At 37.2% G+C, this 18625-nt stretch overlaps 1 protein-coding gene across 12 annotated transcripts in view; it reads right to left on the reverse strand.

Annotated features, from left to right (window-relative positions):
- dlg1 (MAGUK family member discs large 1) overlaps nucleotides 1-18625 on the reverse strand; it is a 360229-nt gene that overhangs the window by 328017 nt on the left and 13587 nt on the right. For all 12 annotated transcript variants that reach the window (XM_076534967.1, XM_076534964.1, XM_076535000.1 and 9 more), the window contains exon 2: nucleotides 3889-4025. In XM_076534967.1, the coding sequence (XP_076391082.1) occupies nucleotides 3889-4025 (137 nt within the window). The remainder of the gene's footprint in view (nucleotides 1-3888; nucleotides 4026-18625) is intronic.

An 18625-nucleotide genomic window follows, 5' to 3' on the forward strand; every position in this document is an offset into this window, starting at 1 on the left:
TTATGAATCTCTCTTAGCGGTTGGACCATTAATTAGGGTAGTTAGGGTTTTTGGTGGATTTTGGGTTCAGCGATTTGGGCTGCGTTGATATTAATATCGAATTGCAGATTTCAGAGTGGGAAATCAGATATTAAATTGGAGAGTTTGGGAATTTGAGGATTTGTTCATTTGGAGAAGTGGAAGTGTAGAAATTTGAGACTTGGAAATAGGGTGATTTGGAAATCAAGAATGGTGGTTTAGAAATTAAAAAATTCAGAAATGTAGAAATGTGGAAATCTAGAAATATAGAAATGTAAAAATGTAAAAATTTAGAGATCTAACAACTCAGTAATCTAGAAACTCAGAAATCTAGAAACTCAAGAATCTATAAATTTAGAAATCCATAAAAATAGAAATCCATAAACGTAGAAATCCAGGGTCTCAGAAATCTAAAAATTCAAAAATTCCGAAATTTATAAATGCAAAACTACAAAAGTTCAAAAGCCCCGAAACTTGAACTGCATACATTTCAATTTTGAAACACATACTGAAATGTATGTATAACTCAGCGATCCAATAACCAGTGATGGCTCGATTCGAACCCATCGCTGTCGATCAGTAGTTGATTTTCGAGGATGAATATTTATCAACGAAATGAAAAGAAAACGTTACGCTTCTCAACCGAAGTATATATGCATACTTAAAAATTCCCAAATTTTCAACTTTCAATTTCGTAACTTCTACATATTCTTGTAATAACAAGGTTTCCAGCAGAAGCACCTTTACCGTATTTTTAAAAATTATGCAAAACGTATCTCGGTCACAGGCAAATCGACTCTTCAAAAATTTGCATACATATTTCATACACAAAAGGTCTTGAACGTAAGATTTTTTACTCGATAAAATCGAACAAAAGCGACTTTGTTACAAATTTATTAAGATTACAGACTTATGAATCATTCGTTCAAAAAATGGCCACGACGAAAAGCTGCATCTTCCTGCATATTTTAAGCAGATCGTCGTTTCTCTTGTTGAAGATTAATCTACTAAAAGTGGCGTTTAAAACTGCAGAACGTGTCAAAGAAAAAATGAGTCTCATAAAGCTTGCTAATAGTCTGTACACTTCGTGTTACTTTTCTATGTAAATTCTTTTAAAACCCGTACTTCTCATGCAAAAAATATTTTTACGTCTGTCTTGGAAGTGTCGCGAAAATTGACCTCTTTTTCTTAGTTTACTCTAAAATGTAGAATTTTCATTATCATAATATCCGTATATTACTCGTGTAATGTTGAAAAGTTATACATAAATTTGGAAGGCAAAGGACTTCAACGAAATGATACTTTTTATATCAACAAATTTTTGGAAAGCCATATGTACAAATTTATTTTCAGTCTAAATTATTTAGTACATCTTTCTTCAATTTGGTACATGTTTCTTCAATTTTGTTTGTAGAGCAATAGAGGTAGGCAAGAGGATGGTGTGAGAGAAATCGACTTTTATACATGGTATTGTATTTAATAATGTTCAATATATATTATGAAATATGTTAAAATAATAAGACAAGTGAGTAAGTATTTTATTTTCGACTAAAATGGTATGAGTGATAGAGGTAGGCAAGAGGGTGGTGTTAAAGGGAAATCAACTTTGACACATGGTATTGTATTTAATAATGTCTAATGTATATTATGAAATATGTTAAAATAATAAGACAAGTGAGTAAGTATTTTATTTTCGACTAAAATGGTATGAGTGATAGAGGTAGGCAAGAGGGTGGTGTGAAAGGAAAATCGACATTCACACATGATATTGTATTTAATAATGTTCGATGTATATTATGAAATATGTTAAAATAATAAGACAAGTGAGTAAGTATTTTATTTTCGACTAAAATGGTATGAGTGATAGAGGCAGGCAAGAGGGTGGTGTGAAAGTAAAATCGACATTGACACATGATATTGTATTTAATAATGTTCAATGTATATTATGAAATATGTTAAAATAATAAGACAAGTGAGTAAGTATTTTATCCACACAAAATAGTAATCCGAATCGAGGTCATTCGAATATTAAGACTTGTCCTAAAAACTGTCTCAACAGTTTTGAAGAGTATTTCGTTATAAGAAATGAAATAATGAATTCTTGGTAATTGAACATTGACGATCCATAAATTTTGTAGGAATTCTCAATAGGACGTCGGAAACCTAGTGGATCCTGACAGCGCAGGGTCGTAGACGTGCCTCGCATCGCAAGTGCATGGCGATTTGCAATCGTTGCACGGTGCATCGTTGCAACCAGCCGCATCACGTCGTCGATCGGCCACGACGACACGCCGCACGATGGGAACGATGGGGAACCATGGGACGGGAGCAATTAGCAATTAAAATCGGGAGCCCGGCGATTGATCGGTCTAGCATGATACCAGCCTGTCCCACGGGCCAATCGACTCTTGGATTATAATTACGGGCGCTAATTGCGCGGCACCTGCCCACCGTCCCTTCCTTCCTTCCTATCCTCTCTTCTCTTCCATCAGAGAGCAGCCCCGTGATTAGTACTCGACAGGTCGGGTTAAAATGTCCCGAGAATTTCATTTCCGGGACGGTCATTTTCATATCTCTATTCCTCGATTAATTGACCGAAACGACTTCGACGATACTTGAACCTAAAGTGCCCAAACGGGGAAAGTTTCAACCCTTAATTGCGATGGCGAATGCAAACGATCCATGAATAGCTTCTGACGTTTTTCAAAATATTATTCTTTCGGTTGAAAAGAAGGGAAAAATTCTGGTATCCAATCTTTAGCTTTTATCTTATATGCATTATGTATATTTATGAGATACTAGCTTACTCTCGTTATCTGTCTTTTTTATTTCTGCACTGAAAATATTTTATTTTCAAGTATTTTTGAGAAATCTCAGCGAGTACACATTTCATCATTCTAACTGTCTATAATTTTAGTATACCATGATCTTTAGGTATTCTCAAATATTTTTAATTAAATACGTAACAGAATTTCCTATGATACAAGTCACCATGCTTGTGGAAGTCTAAGCACGTTCGTGGCAATTTCTGCACCGTACAGGGTGTCTTAAATACAGGTCAAACAAATATTTCCATTGTTCTCGGAATAATTGGTTCCAAAGAAATACAGTCAAAGAGAAATTTTATTCTAACAGACGCGTTTAAAAATGCAAGTTCACCATGAATAGCAAAACTCTCCCCACACTTTGGAAAAATGAGAAAACTTGCGAACGTAAAAATTTGGAAAAATGAGAAAACTTCCGAAGGTAAAAGTTAAGTACACAGCACTATTACTTAGACTACCATTAACCCTTTAACTGCAGGTGCACATGCTAAAATTATAGCCAGACGAGTGTGGTGTAATAAAGCTAATTTTTGCTAATAATGGTGTATCAATTTAGTAATAAGATTATATAGAAAATAGTTAAGGTTAAAATTATTAAAAAATTTCCCGCAAAGGGTTCAGAAGATCATTTGATCTCCTTGAACACCCTGTGGACTGACGTGTTCGATAGATTGAACTGCAGGAATTTTTTGCAGCGAAAGGGTTAATTAATCGATTCTTTAATCCGTCATAGAAGGACGTTTCCGGTGTAGAAAGTAGAGCGTCGAACGAAAACGAGTTCGATTCCGATGCGTCGCGTTTCGACGTTCGATGGTCACGTGGCAAATGAAAAGAGCCCGAGCTTCATGGAATTCTAATAAACGTTCGACCACGATGGTCAGCTCGGAAACGAGATTCCGAGAAACGGTCGAATTCGTGACGCGATCACGAACGCGTAACGAACACGGTCGCGTTGAAAATATCGGAAACGATATTCGACTGCGATCGAGCCCGCGACGCTGTGAAATATCGGGACACGGAAATATATTTTTGCAACTGAACTCACGTCGTTTTGAGCGAAGGTCGGCGTAATTGGCCCGTCGCTGGCTTCCCATTTGTCGGCGATGCGGATCGTCTCCGCCGTTTTCTGCTGCACCGATTTCGACTCGTCGAGCAACGTCAGCTCGTAAAATTCCTGGATATCTGCAACAGTCCGGAAAACGTCCAATCAAATTAATACGCCTCGAACGACTCTTCTATCGACTATTATCCGCTCGAACATCCTCGTATTTAAACTGCTGAGACACATGTTCATTGTCGGGGTTCGAACCTTCATTGTTGCGTTTCTGACAAAAGCCACTCGGTACATGTCGATATTTCTGATCTGCTTCCACATTCATGGCGGACTTGTGCAAATAATATGGAGGCATTTTGATCAACGCTTATTTATTCACACTTCGATATTCATTTCAAATATTACTCAAGATTTATGACTTTTCTGAATTAATCTCAGGTTACAATTTAACAGTTGAATTCAATTTTCGTTTAATTTAATTGAAAAACTAAATATGTAGAAAATAATGTATACTCAGGTTGAAAGAGAAAATTGACAACGAGGAATTTACTTAATAAATCAAAGGACACAGCTGTACAACGGAACATGTCGATACTTCTGATCAGTCTGCTTGGACATTCACGGCAGACATTTTGTGGAAACAATATGTAGGCAGACATTTTGATCAACGCTTATTTATTCACACTTCGATATATTCATTTCAAATATTACTCAAGATTTATGACTTTACTCAATCAATCTCGAATTACAATTTGAGAGTTGAATTAAATTTTCGTTTAATTTAATTGAAAAACTAAATATGTAGAAAATAATGTATACTTAGATTGGAAGAGAAAATTGAACGCGTTTGAAAGATGTAGTGGTCACATAAATTTCAATATGGCAACGAGGAATTTACTTAATGGGTCAAAGGATACAGGGGGTTCGAGGACGCTTAGAACATAATACCGACGTCAACGAGTCTAACGCGGGTCCTTTGCGGTTAGAATGTGATCGTATTTCCATGGTATAACGTTGAGCTACTCCGTTAGATGAAACATCGATAAATGAGACACGTATCAAATAGCGATAGTTAAATTATAATCTCGTTCGTTAATTTATCAAACAGAATATGTTACAAGTCTAAACGCAAAGGAAATTAATCGGTTATTCTGTTCGGGGAAGCTGCGATGAATAACTGAAGCTCAGCTACAAACGAGAGATTAACTTTTCATTATCCGTTTTAATTAATCGTTTACAAAAACGACGTTGTTATTTCGAGTATTTCTTTATACCAGGTAAATTACTTCGTCGGAGTTCGCTGAAAACGTAATTTAACTTTATCGATATTTTATATTACGAACTATGACGAACTCCGGTAAGATCGTTAATCAAGGCAGTAGTAACATTCCGATGGTGCAGGAACTACAATTTAGTTTCATTAACGCACGTACCGTGTATTTATTTAGAGGATAGTAGTCGATGGTTAAAGTCAATTACCTAGTTCGGTATTAGTAATATTAGCGCAACGTAATGACATAACTCTGGAAATTACTCGCGAGAGGCCAACTAACAAGTGACACTCCGGAGGCCGATGCTTCAAAGTATTCGCAGAGTGCCGATTTATTAATCCTTTGAGCTCGCTTTGAAACTATTCCCGAATAACGTTTTATCTTATTTAGTGGCCGGGTAAAAACAGCGTTACATCGCGAAATTGAACGTAGTCGAGCTTAGCTGGGCGAATAAATTGAGTAAAACGAAGGAAAATTTATGAGAAGAAAAAATAAAGGGCGGTTCCCAAGATTGCTATAACGAGGGAAAAATCCTAACTAAATTTACGAGCGCGTATAGCAGTGCGTTAAACGTCAAAGAGACCGCTGGTTATGCGTCGCGAAAATTTCTACGACTTTAATTAACGTCCGTACTTTTTGTCGTCGCGAACAGCAGGCAGCGGCGAAACACCGGTGATGGCCCTCGAATTTTTCGTTTTAATTCACGTTTAATGACAACTTCACCACCATCTCGTGCAAAGTACGTCGTTGGTGCATACTATTTATATCAGCTGCGGAAATCTTTTCCTTCGAACTTTAACTGGAGTATCCACAGACGACTATAATACTAAGTACAGCACTTGAAAATTCAAATATTCCAAAGCTCGAGGACTTCTTTGCTCGAAAACCTTCAGGTATTATGGTACACATTTTTGGATGTTTATCTTGATTTCTTAGGTTTCGACAACATGGAAACATTACATAAATGAATTAAAAATATTCATAATCGTGAAAATATTTATGAAATGATTAATTATTACTTGAAACGTATAATGAAGTAATTGGTTCTTTTTAGAAAAAAATTTTGTATGTGATTTTCTTTTAGAACACTGTATGTGATACAACAGACCAGCCATTTTGTATCAAGAATAATAATAAAATTGATTTAGTTATTCATGTAATTGTTTTTTTTTAGCAAAGAATTTTTTTATGTGATTTTCTTTTAGAACACTCTGTATGTGATACAACAGACCAGCCATTTTGTATTAAGAATAATAATAAAATTGATTTAGTTATTCATGTAATTGGTTCTTTTTAGAAAAGAATTTCTTATGTGATTTTCTTTTAGAACACTGTATGTGATACAACAGACCAGCCATTTTGTATCAAGAATAATAATAAAATTGATTTAGTTATTCATGTAATTGGTTCTTTTTAGAAAAGAATTTTTTATGTGATTTTCTTTTGAAACACTCTGTATGTAATACATTAGACCAGTCATTTTGTATCAAGAATAATAATGAAATTGATTTAGTTATTCATATATAGTCTTACTCTGTATATTGACGTGTCATAACCGCCATTTTGTGATACACTCATGTCGAAACGTTTCGAACTTCGAAAATGATCACTGATTATTGTAATAGCCTATCAGTCACTTTGTAACAAGATTAGCGAAACGTTTACACAATAATTTTCATGAAACATTAAATAACTAAGCGCCATTTTGAAATACTTTCATGTCACAAAATTGTGTTAACTTTGTACGCTTTGACCGGCAGCCATTTTGTACGATGATCATTTACAAACCATAAATTTATCTCCATAGAATATTAAACTTCAAATTGACAGACAACTTTGAGACATCAAAACATCTTTCTTCATTCTGAATGTATTTCACAAATAACAACATGAAAGGCAGAAGTGACATTCACATGTTTTAATCTCGTTTCAATTGAACCACACAGAACGGAATACAGAACGAGTTTAAATTATTCAGTGTATGTATAATTCACCTTCATTGACTAACAAAAAACAATTGTTTATCGGAGCCATTCATTCGATTTCAAAGGGAATACACGCGTGTGTATTATATTTTTCGTTACAGGCTGTCTGTCATTCGATTTCTCAAAGGGCGACGTAAACTGCAATTTCGTTTCACGTCAACTGCGTTAGCGATATTGCGTTATACATTTTCAAATAGCTTCCTGATTCCATCAGCATACAAACATGCATCAATCCGATCTGCCCGGGTCGCTTTTTTCCATTCACGGCACGGCCTCGAATACCGGTCCTGGATCGTCTAAGTATTACCGGGGATATTTTTCACAGGGAATGTAAGAAATATCGAAAAACTTATTTCAATTCCTTCTTCCTTGCTTTCCCTTTCAAACGATTCCCTTGCCCTTATTTGCACGTATTTGGGATGATATGAAAAACGCGTCTTGAATTCTTCTGCGTGATATCACGACGCTGGAAATTTGATTTTGACGAGATTTTGTGGAGTTTGGAAGTTTTGCAGTTTCGAGATTTGGGTGCTGAGGATTTTGAAATTTGGGAATTTAGAATTTTAGGGATTTAGAGATATAGGGATTTAGGGGTACAGGGATTTAGGGTTACAGGGATTTAGAGATACAGGGATTTAAAGATACAGGGATTTAGGGATACAGGGATTTAGGGGTACAGGGATTTAAAGATACAGGGATTTAAGGGTATAGGGATTTAAAGGTACAGGGATTTAGGAGTACAGGGATTTAAAGGTACAGGGTTTTAAAGGTACAGGGATTTAGAGGTACAGGGATTTAGGGATATAGAGATTTAAGAATTTAGGAATATGACAATTTGTACATTCAACGCTTGCAGATCTAATGAGTTTAAGGATTAGAGAATTTGGAATTTTAAGAATTTGAAAATTTATGGATTTAGTGATTTAAATTGAATAATTTAAGGATTGAGAAATTCAGGAACCTAGGTTTGCAGGAAATTAGAGATTATCGGTATTTGAGCACTTGGAAATTTAGGAGTTTAGGAAGTTAGTAATTCGAGAATTTAGAGGAGTTGAGAAACTGAGAAGTTGCGAAGTTGAGGATTCAGGAATCTGTGAATTTTAAAACTAACAAACTTCAATTTGAAAGTTTATACATTAGACAAACTAAACATTAAAATAACTATTGATCAATAATATATTTTAATCCTGCGAATCTTAAAACGATCAGATTAATCGTCCAACCAATATATCTATTTCTAATTATTTCAACCGCTCGCAATTAACATTAATGTAATAATTTCACTTCTGTAAGAACTAGTTCGTTCATCTGACCAACTCATTCAATGTAAAACTATCGACAGTTCGTGATTTAAATCGTTCGAATTTCCACGAGCAACGAAAGCATACACGCTCGATGTACGAGCGAATATTCGGCGTGTCGAATATTTAAATATTTACATCGACATAATTATGAATTTCGGCGACACGCTACATAATTGCACCGAGTACAGCCAATATTAATATTGAATATTCATTGGTTAGTCGATGGAAACGTATTCAACACGCGAATGTGTACGCACTCTCGCCTGCAAATGATATTTTCTTTTCAACGAGTGTCGACGCAAATCCACGTACAATTCAATTACAAAATCGACCGGTTGAAAAACATTAAATTTCTGTGTACGGTTAAAACAGCTATTTAAACGACTCCGGTAAAGCGTACGGGTATCTCGTTCCCGTAAACGAACAATTGCGACCACCTTTTTTCGTCGATGAAATCGACCGGATCAAAACGTGTAGCATAAACGCACGACGATAAAAAGAAATAAAAATGCCGGACGAAAATGTGGTAGATTTCGAATGTTCTCTGAAATTTTCTCGATACCAGCAGGCTTTTCCCGGACGAATTTTTTCCCGACAATTTATTCAACTCGCATCCCCTTTTCTCTGCGATCGCAGTTGCTAACCGCAAAGTACACGCGATGAAAAAAGTTGCAGTAACAGTTCCATGCTTACACGCGCCAGCGAGAATACCGTTATTCGAGGGTTTCCGCTAATTTCCCACCATTTCTCTGCCCGCCGGCCATTTCTTTCACCGTATCGTACACTGGTTTCCGGCGTGAGTATGTGGCCGGCTGAAACGAATTCACTCCCGAGAATGACCGGTTTGTCACTGCAACCAATTGCTGGCAATTCAACTGTCATGCACTCCGACACTGTCTGCCTCATTTTTCTGGGGCGCCAGGTTTTCGATTTTTATACTTATGAACTTTGCAAGATTCGGGTTCTTTTGTGGCGAAAGATAACCTTATTGATTTGTGGTTTATTGGATTTTTGAAGGGATGCAGGTGGAAAATTGGGAATTTGGGTATTTAGGGATGCAGAGATTTGGATATTTTTTAGTTTTGTTGGATGGAAATTTGAGAATTTAGAGAGTGGAAAGGTGGGAATTTAGAGAGTGGAAATATGGGGATTTAGAGAGAGTGGAAATATGAGGATTTAGAGAGAGTGGAAATATGGGAATATAGATAGTGGAGATATGGGAATTTAAGGAGAGTGGAAATATGGGAATGTAGGTAGTGGAGATATGGGAATTTAGAGAGTGGAAATATGGGGATTTAGAGAGAATGTAAATATGGGAATATAGATAGTGGAGATATGGGAATTTAGAGAGTGGAAATATGGGAATGTAGGTAGTGGAGATATGGGAATTTAGAGAGTGGAAATATGGGGATTTAGAGAGAATGTAAATATGGGAATATAGATAGTGGAGATATGGGAATTTAGAGAGTGGAAATATGGGAATGTAGGTAGTGGAGATATGGGAATTTAGAGAGTGGAAATATGGGGATTTAGAGAGAATGTAAATATGGGAATATAGATAGTGGAGATATGGGAATTTAGAGAGTGGAAATATGGGAATGTAGGTAGTGGAGATATGGGAATTTAGGGAGAGTGGAAATATAGGAATGTAGAAAGTGGAAATATGGGAATTTAGAGAGAGTGGAAATATGAGAATGTAGAAGGTGGAAATATGGGAATTTAGAGGGTGGAAATGTGGGAATTTAGAAAGTGGAATTATAAGAAATTAGAGAGGGTGGAGTTATCGAAATTCAGTGAGTGGACATTTGGTAGTTTCTAAAATTGTAAATTACCTTATTACTAAACTCCTAACCCCATAAATATATAAATCCGAAACCTACAAACTTTGCCACATATCCCCAAATTTCTGCATTTGCAAATAACAATCCTTGCCACACAAGTACTCTCAAACACCCACCTACACATTCCCAAATCTCAGAACTTTTCCCACCCTAAAAAATTTAACCACCTCCAATTAGACAAAACAAAAATAAAAATTGTAGTAACCTTATTAAAAATTAGAATAACCAGCAAAACTCCATGTGTACCAAGACCTTGTAACCGTCTCTATTTGCATAAAGAGTATATAATTTTGCAACGTTCTTCGTCCACTTTGCAAAGCGTTTTCACGCCAGCTAACGCGTTTTAGCTCGTACCTTAAGACTTCCGTGTCGCTGTAGCGCTCTCGTCCTGTTTCCTCGAAACTTTCATACTGGCTCGAATTTTCGACGATATCCGTGTTACAATTATACACGACAAACAATTACACGCATTCGGCCGTTTCAAGTGTTCCTACGTCGCTATGAAACGGGAATTCCATTCGCGTTTCTAGCAGGCCAACCACTCTCTGCCCTCTACTTCTCCACGACCCCTCTCGACCGGTGGAAAGAAAAATAGAATGCCATTGTAAGCTCGTTCCGTGCTCGCTGAACCCTTTTGTCCATTGTTTTCCCTTCCTCGATTCTACTTTTCCAAACAGAGAAAAAGCAGGACGGAGAAAGAGATTGCGACGGAAGCGGAAAAAAAAAGAGGGAGAAGAAAGACCACGATAAATAGAAAGTTGGTAGTAGCGATGGGCTATGAAGCGTTTCGAATATAAATATATGGAGAAAGTTTCGATTCGCTTTGAAGTTTATTCGAGCCCTAAAAGTTTCGATAGTCTCGAGATTCTTGAAACTCTTGAAATATTAGTGATTCTTGGAAATGAAGTGCACGCGACGGCACGGTAACTTTCGGGGCTGAACTAAAATTAACCTACGCGTAATTACCGGTTAGGAATATAGGAGACCGAGGATATATGTATAGGAATGTAGATAGGAATTTGGAGATACGATGTAGAAATATATAGCAGTCTACGATTATAAGGATATAAGGATTATGGGGCACAGGTTCAGAGACCTAAAGAAATATTTAGGGATCTAGGGATACTTGAACTAGTTTGCAGGGATCTAGGGAAAGATAGATTTGACGAGTGTGAGAATATTTAGGATCTAAGTATCCAAGCATAGTATCTAAGTATCTAAGCCTGAATCTAGGGTTATCAAGTCTAGGAGTATACAATCTGGGAATATTTTAAATCTTTATTCTGAATGATGTCCCTATAACTAAACCCCTAATATCTATCATAAAATTTGAAATTGAACATTTGAATTTAAAAGTACGATCAGAAGCGTTTCGAAATTCAAATGCAATAGACTTCTAAGCAGGTTCTAACTTCTCTTCTACAGTAGATTTCACGTGGAAAGTCGAAAGGAATCCATAGAGAAGCGTTTGCGGAGAAAATGATTTTTGATTTCCATCGCGCCGGAGGCGATGAGGCATGAAAAGGTCGTAAGTAGCTGGCCTTATCTCGATTTCCTTCGTTCCGCTTTTCTTAACCCCAGTTTTACTCGCATCCACCGTCGTGGACAAAGAGGCGATGGTCGAGGATGGGCGTTCAACTTATACACAGAAAATGGCGTATCTACCGTGAACAGCCCCACGGCTGCCGTTAACGAGTTCCAGTTTATCGTCGTCCGCGTTGCCGGCCATCTTCGCGATGCGCACACAGCTCGCAAACTAAGGACTCGAACCTCGGGAAAATCATGTATCGTTTAAACTCAAGACGGAGGTCTTGCCGGGCTATCTGAAAGCGACTAACGCGTCGATTACCGACTGCTACACCGACATGAATTCAGCAATAAACGTAAACTGTTCAGCGTTGCCCACGGAGCGCGAACTGGGCACGATATCGAACGCAAGTTTCGAGATGCTCGTAACTGCGCGTTTAGTAATTGGGTTGGTAGTTTGCGTGTTGTGGACGTCGCTTCATGACCGAGGTTCAGATAGGGGTGGTATGTTCTTATTTCTTTTGGTAGCAACAGGATTTTGGTACATGTCAGATAATACAGTGTAATAAAGTAAGTGATAAAGTATCACAATATTCTAAGGAGATTACAATTTGTACACAATTTTGTAAACTATGTGTGCATCGCCCAGAACACATGGTTTCGTATCTTATATTAAAAAATTTTGTTAAGGTGCTTTCATCGAAATGTTTATCATGTGGAGGTAATGAATATACGTATGTATATGTTAGTCGATGTTTCAGTATTTATTTGTCCATCCACTTTATTTTCAAATTAACTTCATGTACTTAACTCTAGTACTGTAAGTTATAAAAAATCATAGATTGTGTAAAATTAAAAAAAGTTAAATAAAAGTTTATCATGGGTATTTTAATATTTGTGCAAGTACAAAAAGAGCAACGAACAGTCCAATATAAAATTCCCTGAATTTCATTTCGGTATTTGGCCAGCTATCGTTTTATAATAACGAACGAAAGCCGAAGCTTAAAATAATCCACTGAATGCATCAGATATATCAGGAATACATAAATAAATACGAGCAGTATTTGCTTCTTGAATAGGGAACATAGACACGAATTTTATAGCGCGGATCATAAAGAACGGATGCACTTCCAGAAGTGAATTCAGTGGATAACAGCAATAAAAATGTCCTATTTTTCTTGTTGTTCTTAGACGATATTAGTTCGTTACTGTTCCCGGATAAAAAAGATCAAACATTTTCGACACGTGCTATTTTTACGATCGATATGTTACGAAAGCGTAGACAAGCAAGATGGCGTGCATAAAAGGAAATTCATCGTTAACTCTTGTTCTCAATTTTTCTGTCTTTCGATCGTTCTTGAATTTATGTCAGCATTTTATGGCGGCATCTCGTAGTTATCGAATTTCCATAAAATAATCCGCTGTCGTTTTTCTGATACATGAAATCCAGCATTTTTTTGCGCTTTCTTTTTGATTCGAAATTCTTTTGTTTTTGCTTGGAGTATCAAATGTTTTATAATTTGTATTCAAGAATATGTGACCAAATTGTCGAGTTACAAGTTACTAAATTATTTCCACGATTACAAGTTAGGTACTGCGTTATTAAATTACAAATGTACCAAATTACCAAGCTACTAAGTTATCAAGCTACCAAGTTACCAACTTACAAACTTATAAAATTACCAAATTACCCAATCGCAAAGTGGTCAAATTACAAAACGTCAGTTCATCAAATTATTAAATTATCTAATCACCAAATTACCAACATATCAAATCACCGATTTACTCTCTCACCAAATCATGAAATTACCAAATTACCAAATCACAAAACCACAAAATTAAAAGATGAAAGCTTTCTTCAAAATATAATTCCACCATAAGACAGAGAATTATAGTAAAAAGCATCAGTAGTACAAGCAACTAAAGTTGCTTCAGTCTCAAACGTATTTATTTATAACTGATTCAGTGACTCACGAAAGTTTCCTTTGATCGCTACTTTCCCGATTCAGCTAAATATTATTCATACATTCATCCATTACCAAAAGCTTTAGAACGAAATCGAGTTTCCATTTCCTTTGGCAAAGTCGCTTGGTTACCGTGCATTATAACAAGAGGGAAACAAAGTCGTTGAATTAAACGCAAGCAATTCGTCGTCGAGTGTTTCCCATCGGCGACGAAGAAACTTATTAATCCCCGCAAACGAGAAAACTTGAAGGCATGTTTCAGAACGATTTTTAAACTCAATTTGGCCAATCGAAGCTTCGAACGTCGCTGATTCGTTCAAGAATTACGTGTCGATCGTATATTTTTCCCTTGTTGCTGCGATTGGATCAACAATCGTTTTGATATTTTTAGAACTTGATATATAAAGAGGTATTAGGTGTTATATCATTATGGAATGTATTTATTGTACTTTTACGTGTAGTGGAAGTCCAACGAGTATGGCGAACAAAATGGCCGTGTGAAACACCGATGACTACGTCACATGGCGGCCATGTTTATATTGTGGCCGGACAAGACTATCTAAATATCTGACAAATGATTTCAGATCTGGTAAATATAGAATATTTTTCCAGTTTCAGAAGTATCAGTCAAAAATAATAAATTTTAATATAAGTAGTCATGACAGAAAATTATTTTGTATGCTGAATAAATGAAACAAAAATAAAATTCATGATGTGACGTCTTTGAACTGCAGAAAAAAGATATATCACAAATTTCAAAGTGAAATTATAAAAATGAAAGTCGTATCAATTGTGGCGGTAGTTCCAGTGTAAAATTATTGAAACCTAAAATAATAGTTTGTAGAACAATACAAACGGCACGCCGTGCAAAGTGGATTATCCCAGAATTAGAGGCCCGAGGAATATCAGGTTCATCGGTGCAATTAAATAATTATCGTTTAGCCGGCGGGGATGATTTTGGTTCACGAGTCGTGCCTCGAATTCTTGGCATCGAACTACGCCGTAAGTTTCGCGAGTTGCCAACTCTATCGCGTGAAAATTACACGTCGCACAGCAAACTTCGGTCTTTCGGGAAAATACGAGAAAGCCGACACCGTACACGTAACCGGCAGATGACGTCCGAAAGGAGAAGCTACGAAATTCTTGATTATAATAAGGCAAACTTTAATTGGAAGCCACGGGGATGCGGTGGATACAGATTCTTAATTAAATTCGTGCCGCTTCAATTCCGAACGGGCTTTCATTATCATCGACTGCCTTGTACTCCATTGCGTTTAGTACTTTTCGATTCGAAGAAATACGTTCTATTCAGTTTTCGTTAACTGATAAGATTTATCGTTCTACGTGATTTCTACGTGTTCCTGGGTACGTTCACCTTTTTGTAGGGAAATTCTAGGGTGGCAAATTTGAAAAAGTGAAGAGTTGAAGAGTTGAAGGGTTGGAGAGTTCAAGAGTTGAAGAATTTGAGAGTTGAAGAATTGGAGAATTGGAAAATTGAAGAATTGAAGAATTGAAGTATCGAAGAATCGAAGAATCGAAGAATCGAAGAATTGAAGAATTGAAGAACTGAAAAACTAAGAAATGTAGAAGTTGTAAATTTGAGAAATTGAGAAATTGAGAAATTGAGAAATTGAGAAATTGAGAAATTGAGAAATTGAGAAATTGAGAAATTGAGAAATTGAGAAATTGAGAAATTGCGAAATTGCGAAATTGAGAAACCGAGAAATTGGGAAATTGAGAAATGAAGAAACTGAAATGTAGAATCTGAAATCAGAAATGAAGAAAATGAAAAATTGAGAAATACGAAAGTCCATTTTACCACTGAAGTACAAATTACCAGGTAATAAATTTTGTAATTTTGAACTCAGAAACATAGAAACCTTGAAGCCAGCAGTTTAGAAACATCAGAAGCCTGAAGATCTACAAATTGCATCTATAGTTCTATGAGACTCCGTTGCAGCACCGCAGAAGTCATACAAGCCCAGACCCCATAACGTCAGATCCGTTCTACAATTTCTCGGTAACAACTTGTTCCCCAACGAAGGTAAACAGCGTACGCAAACCTAACACTACCAACGTCACCTTGCTATGTATCCGCGTAGCAACCTATACACGCTGGTTCAATCATCTAGGATATTATGCACAATGATCTCGTGGGAGGTGTCGTGAGCAGGGATCCGTAACGAGCTAGTTCGCTGATTAGATTCGCAATCAGTTACAAGGTTCCAGTAGACGACGCGAAACTGAAGAACTAGGATACGTGCAAACATTCGGGAAACGGAAGGAGGATAGCGATGGTAGGTAGGCAATGGAAACAGCAGTTTGCCGGAGACACCGAGACCAAAGAGTCGAAGATAATACGTCGAATCGAGACGAGATAAGCTCAGCGAGCAAAGCACAAAGCTCGAAGATGAGTCTTGCGCGTGTACGCTAAACCAACCTTGAATCGTTCTAATCCGCTCAATAGTACTGGCGTAATAGGCGGGGAACTAAACCGTTTACAGACAAGCTGACACACTTGTTCGTTCGCAAAGATTTGCAACTTGACGGTGGAATTGAGAGCTTTTAGAGAAATTGGGAACTTTGCGCGTTATGAAGTTTGGGAAGGCAGGTGTTGGGTAAAAATAGGACTCTGGAAGTTTGGGAGATTATGGGGAAATTTGGGGAATTGGGGATTTGGGAGTTTGGGGTTTTTGGGATTGGGGATTTGGGAATTTGGAATTTACAATTTTGGGAATTCGGGAAATTAGGAATTGGGGAATTAGGGAATTGGGGAATTAGAGAAACGGGGAATAGCGGAATCAGGGATTTAAGGAATCGAGGAATTAGAATATCGGGGAATTAGGGTATCGGAGAATTAGGGAATCGGTAATTAGGGAATCGGTGGAAATTAGGGAACGGTGAATAACAGAATTCAGGGTTTAGGGAATTGGGGAATAAGGGAGTCAGGGAATTAGGGAATCGGGGCATTGGGGAATCGGTAATTAGGCAATCGGGGAATTAGGGAATCGGGGCATTGGGGAATCGGTAATTAGGGAATCGGGGAATTAGGGAATCGGTGGAAATTAGGGAACGGTGAATAACAGAATTCGGGATTTAGGGAATTGGGGAATTAGGGAGTCGGGGAATTAGGGAACGGTGGAATTAGAGAATCGGGGACTTAGGGAATTGGGGAATTAGGAAATCGGGAAATTAGGGAATCGGTGGAAATTAGAGAACGGTGGAATTAGGGAATCTACCCTTACAATTCCACAATCATTGAAATTCCTGACCCATTATAATCGGCACTTCGAACACATCGTCCCCATATTAAATTCGATGTTTCGAATAAACAAAGCGTAGAGAGGTTCTTTGTCTACGGTAATCCCTTCGAATGGGAAGTGAGACCAATTTCCTGACAAGCGAAGTGAAACTGATCGAAAACGACGTTCGGCGCCCAGGTAAATAACGGAATCGAACGGGGATGATCCAATTTGCGAGGGAGTAAGGGACAAAAGATCGAAAAGCGTTAAATGACACGATTTTTTTCTCTGATCGATGTTTCATGGGTAAAGAACAAAAAATTCTCTACTTCTTTCTTTGCTGTTCAATTTAATTTCGTGTTCTATTATACGCGGGGGAAATCAGGACGGCGGAAAAGGGATTTTTAAATATCGACGAAATGAATAAATTCTCTGGAGTCATTAAGCTTCGAATGCCGAAGATCGACGCTGAATCGTCGCAATATTTTAATTTTATATTAAAGGATCTATTGTCGCGGAGTACGCGAATTAATTTGGCGATTTTCGATATTGGAAAATTGGTCATTTCGAAAGGAGATTTGGTTATGTGATAGGTTGGGAAGATGAGAATTTGAGATTTTGAGGATTTGGGATTTTGAAGATTTGGGATTTTGAGGATTTGGGATTTTGAGGATTTGAGATTTTGAGGATTTGGGATTTTGAGGATTTGGGATTTTGAGGATTTGGGATTTTGAGAATTTGTTATTGTAAGAATTTGGGAATTTTTAGAATTTGGAAATTTGAAAATTTGGGAATTTTGAGAATTCGGTAATTTGAGGATTCGGAATTTTGAAAATTCGGAAATTTGAGAATACGGGATTTTTAAAATTCAGAAATTTGGAAATTCGGAAATTTGAGAATACGGGATTTTGAAAATTCAGAAATTTGAAAATTCGGAAATTTGAAAATTTCCATAACACCCATAATTACCCCACCTCCCCCTTTTCTCAGAATACCACTCCCACCACTCCAGACCACTCGTTTCCAAAAAAAGCTCCATACAATGTTTATTCAACGCGAACAAAAGCTGCGGTAGCCATGAACCGATTCCGGTTGTCATCGATTCCGTTCACGTTTATCGAATTATGCGGTCTAAATGTCGGACAGCGGAAAAAAAGCAGTTACAACAGCGTACATGAATTCGGTGTGTCGATTTTGCGAACACGTTTTACAACTACGGTTATTTAATCACCGGTACACGAACGCTTCGTTAGCGCACGAACTCTCTGGACGCGCAAAAATCTGCAATAAAGGCGAGCCCGGTTTATTGCTATTCTGTTAACAGTTTCGCGGAAACTGTCTCGCGACTGGTGAATACAATAACAGGCCATTTATACGTCCACGTCGATAATGTTGTTACGTATCTACCGGAACGGTGTGTGACGAGTTTAATCTCAAAACTGAGTAATGTCTGCCACGTGTAGTCTGCACGCTTTGAAGTTAGGTTAAAAACTGTGTCTCCCTTATGCACGGAATACTTTTACCCACCTCGACGTTTTTATGTTAAATAATTGAAGTGAATGTCTTTAACATTTTATGTTAAAACAATATTTTA

This window comes from Megachile rotundata, chromosome 1 (genome assembly GCF_050947335.1).
Source record: "Megachile rotundata isolate GNS110a chromosome 1, iyMegRotu1, whole genome shotgun sequence".
In the NCBI taxonomy this organism is placed as follows: Eukaryota; Metazoa; Arthropoda; class Insecta; order Hymenoptera; family Megachilidae; genus Megachile; species Megachile rotundata.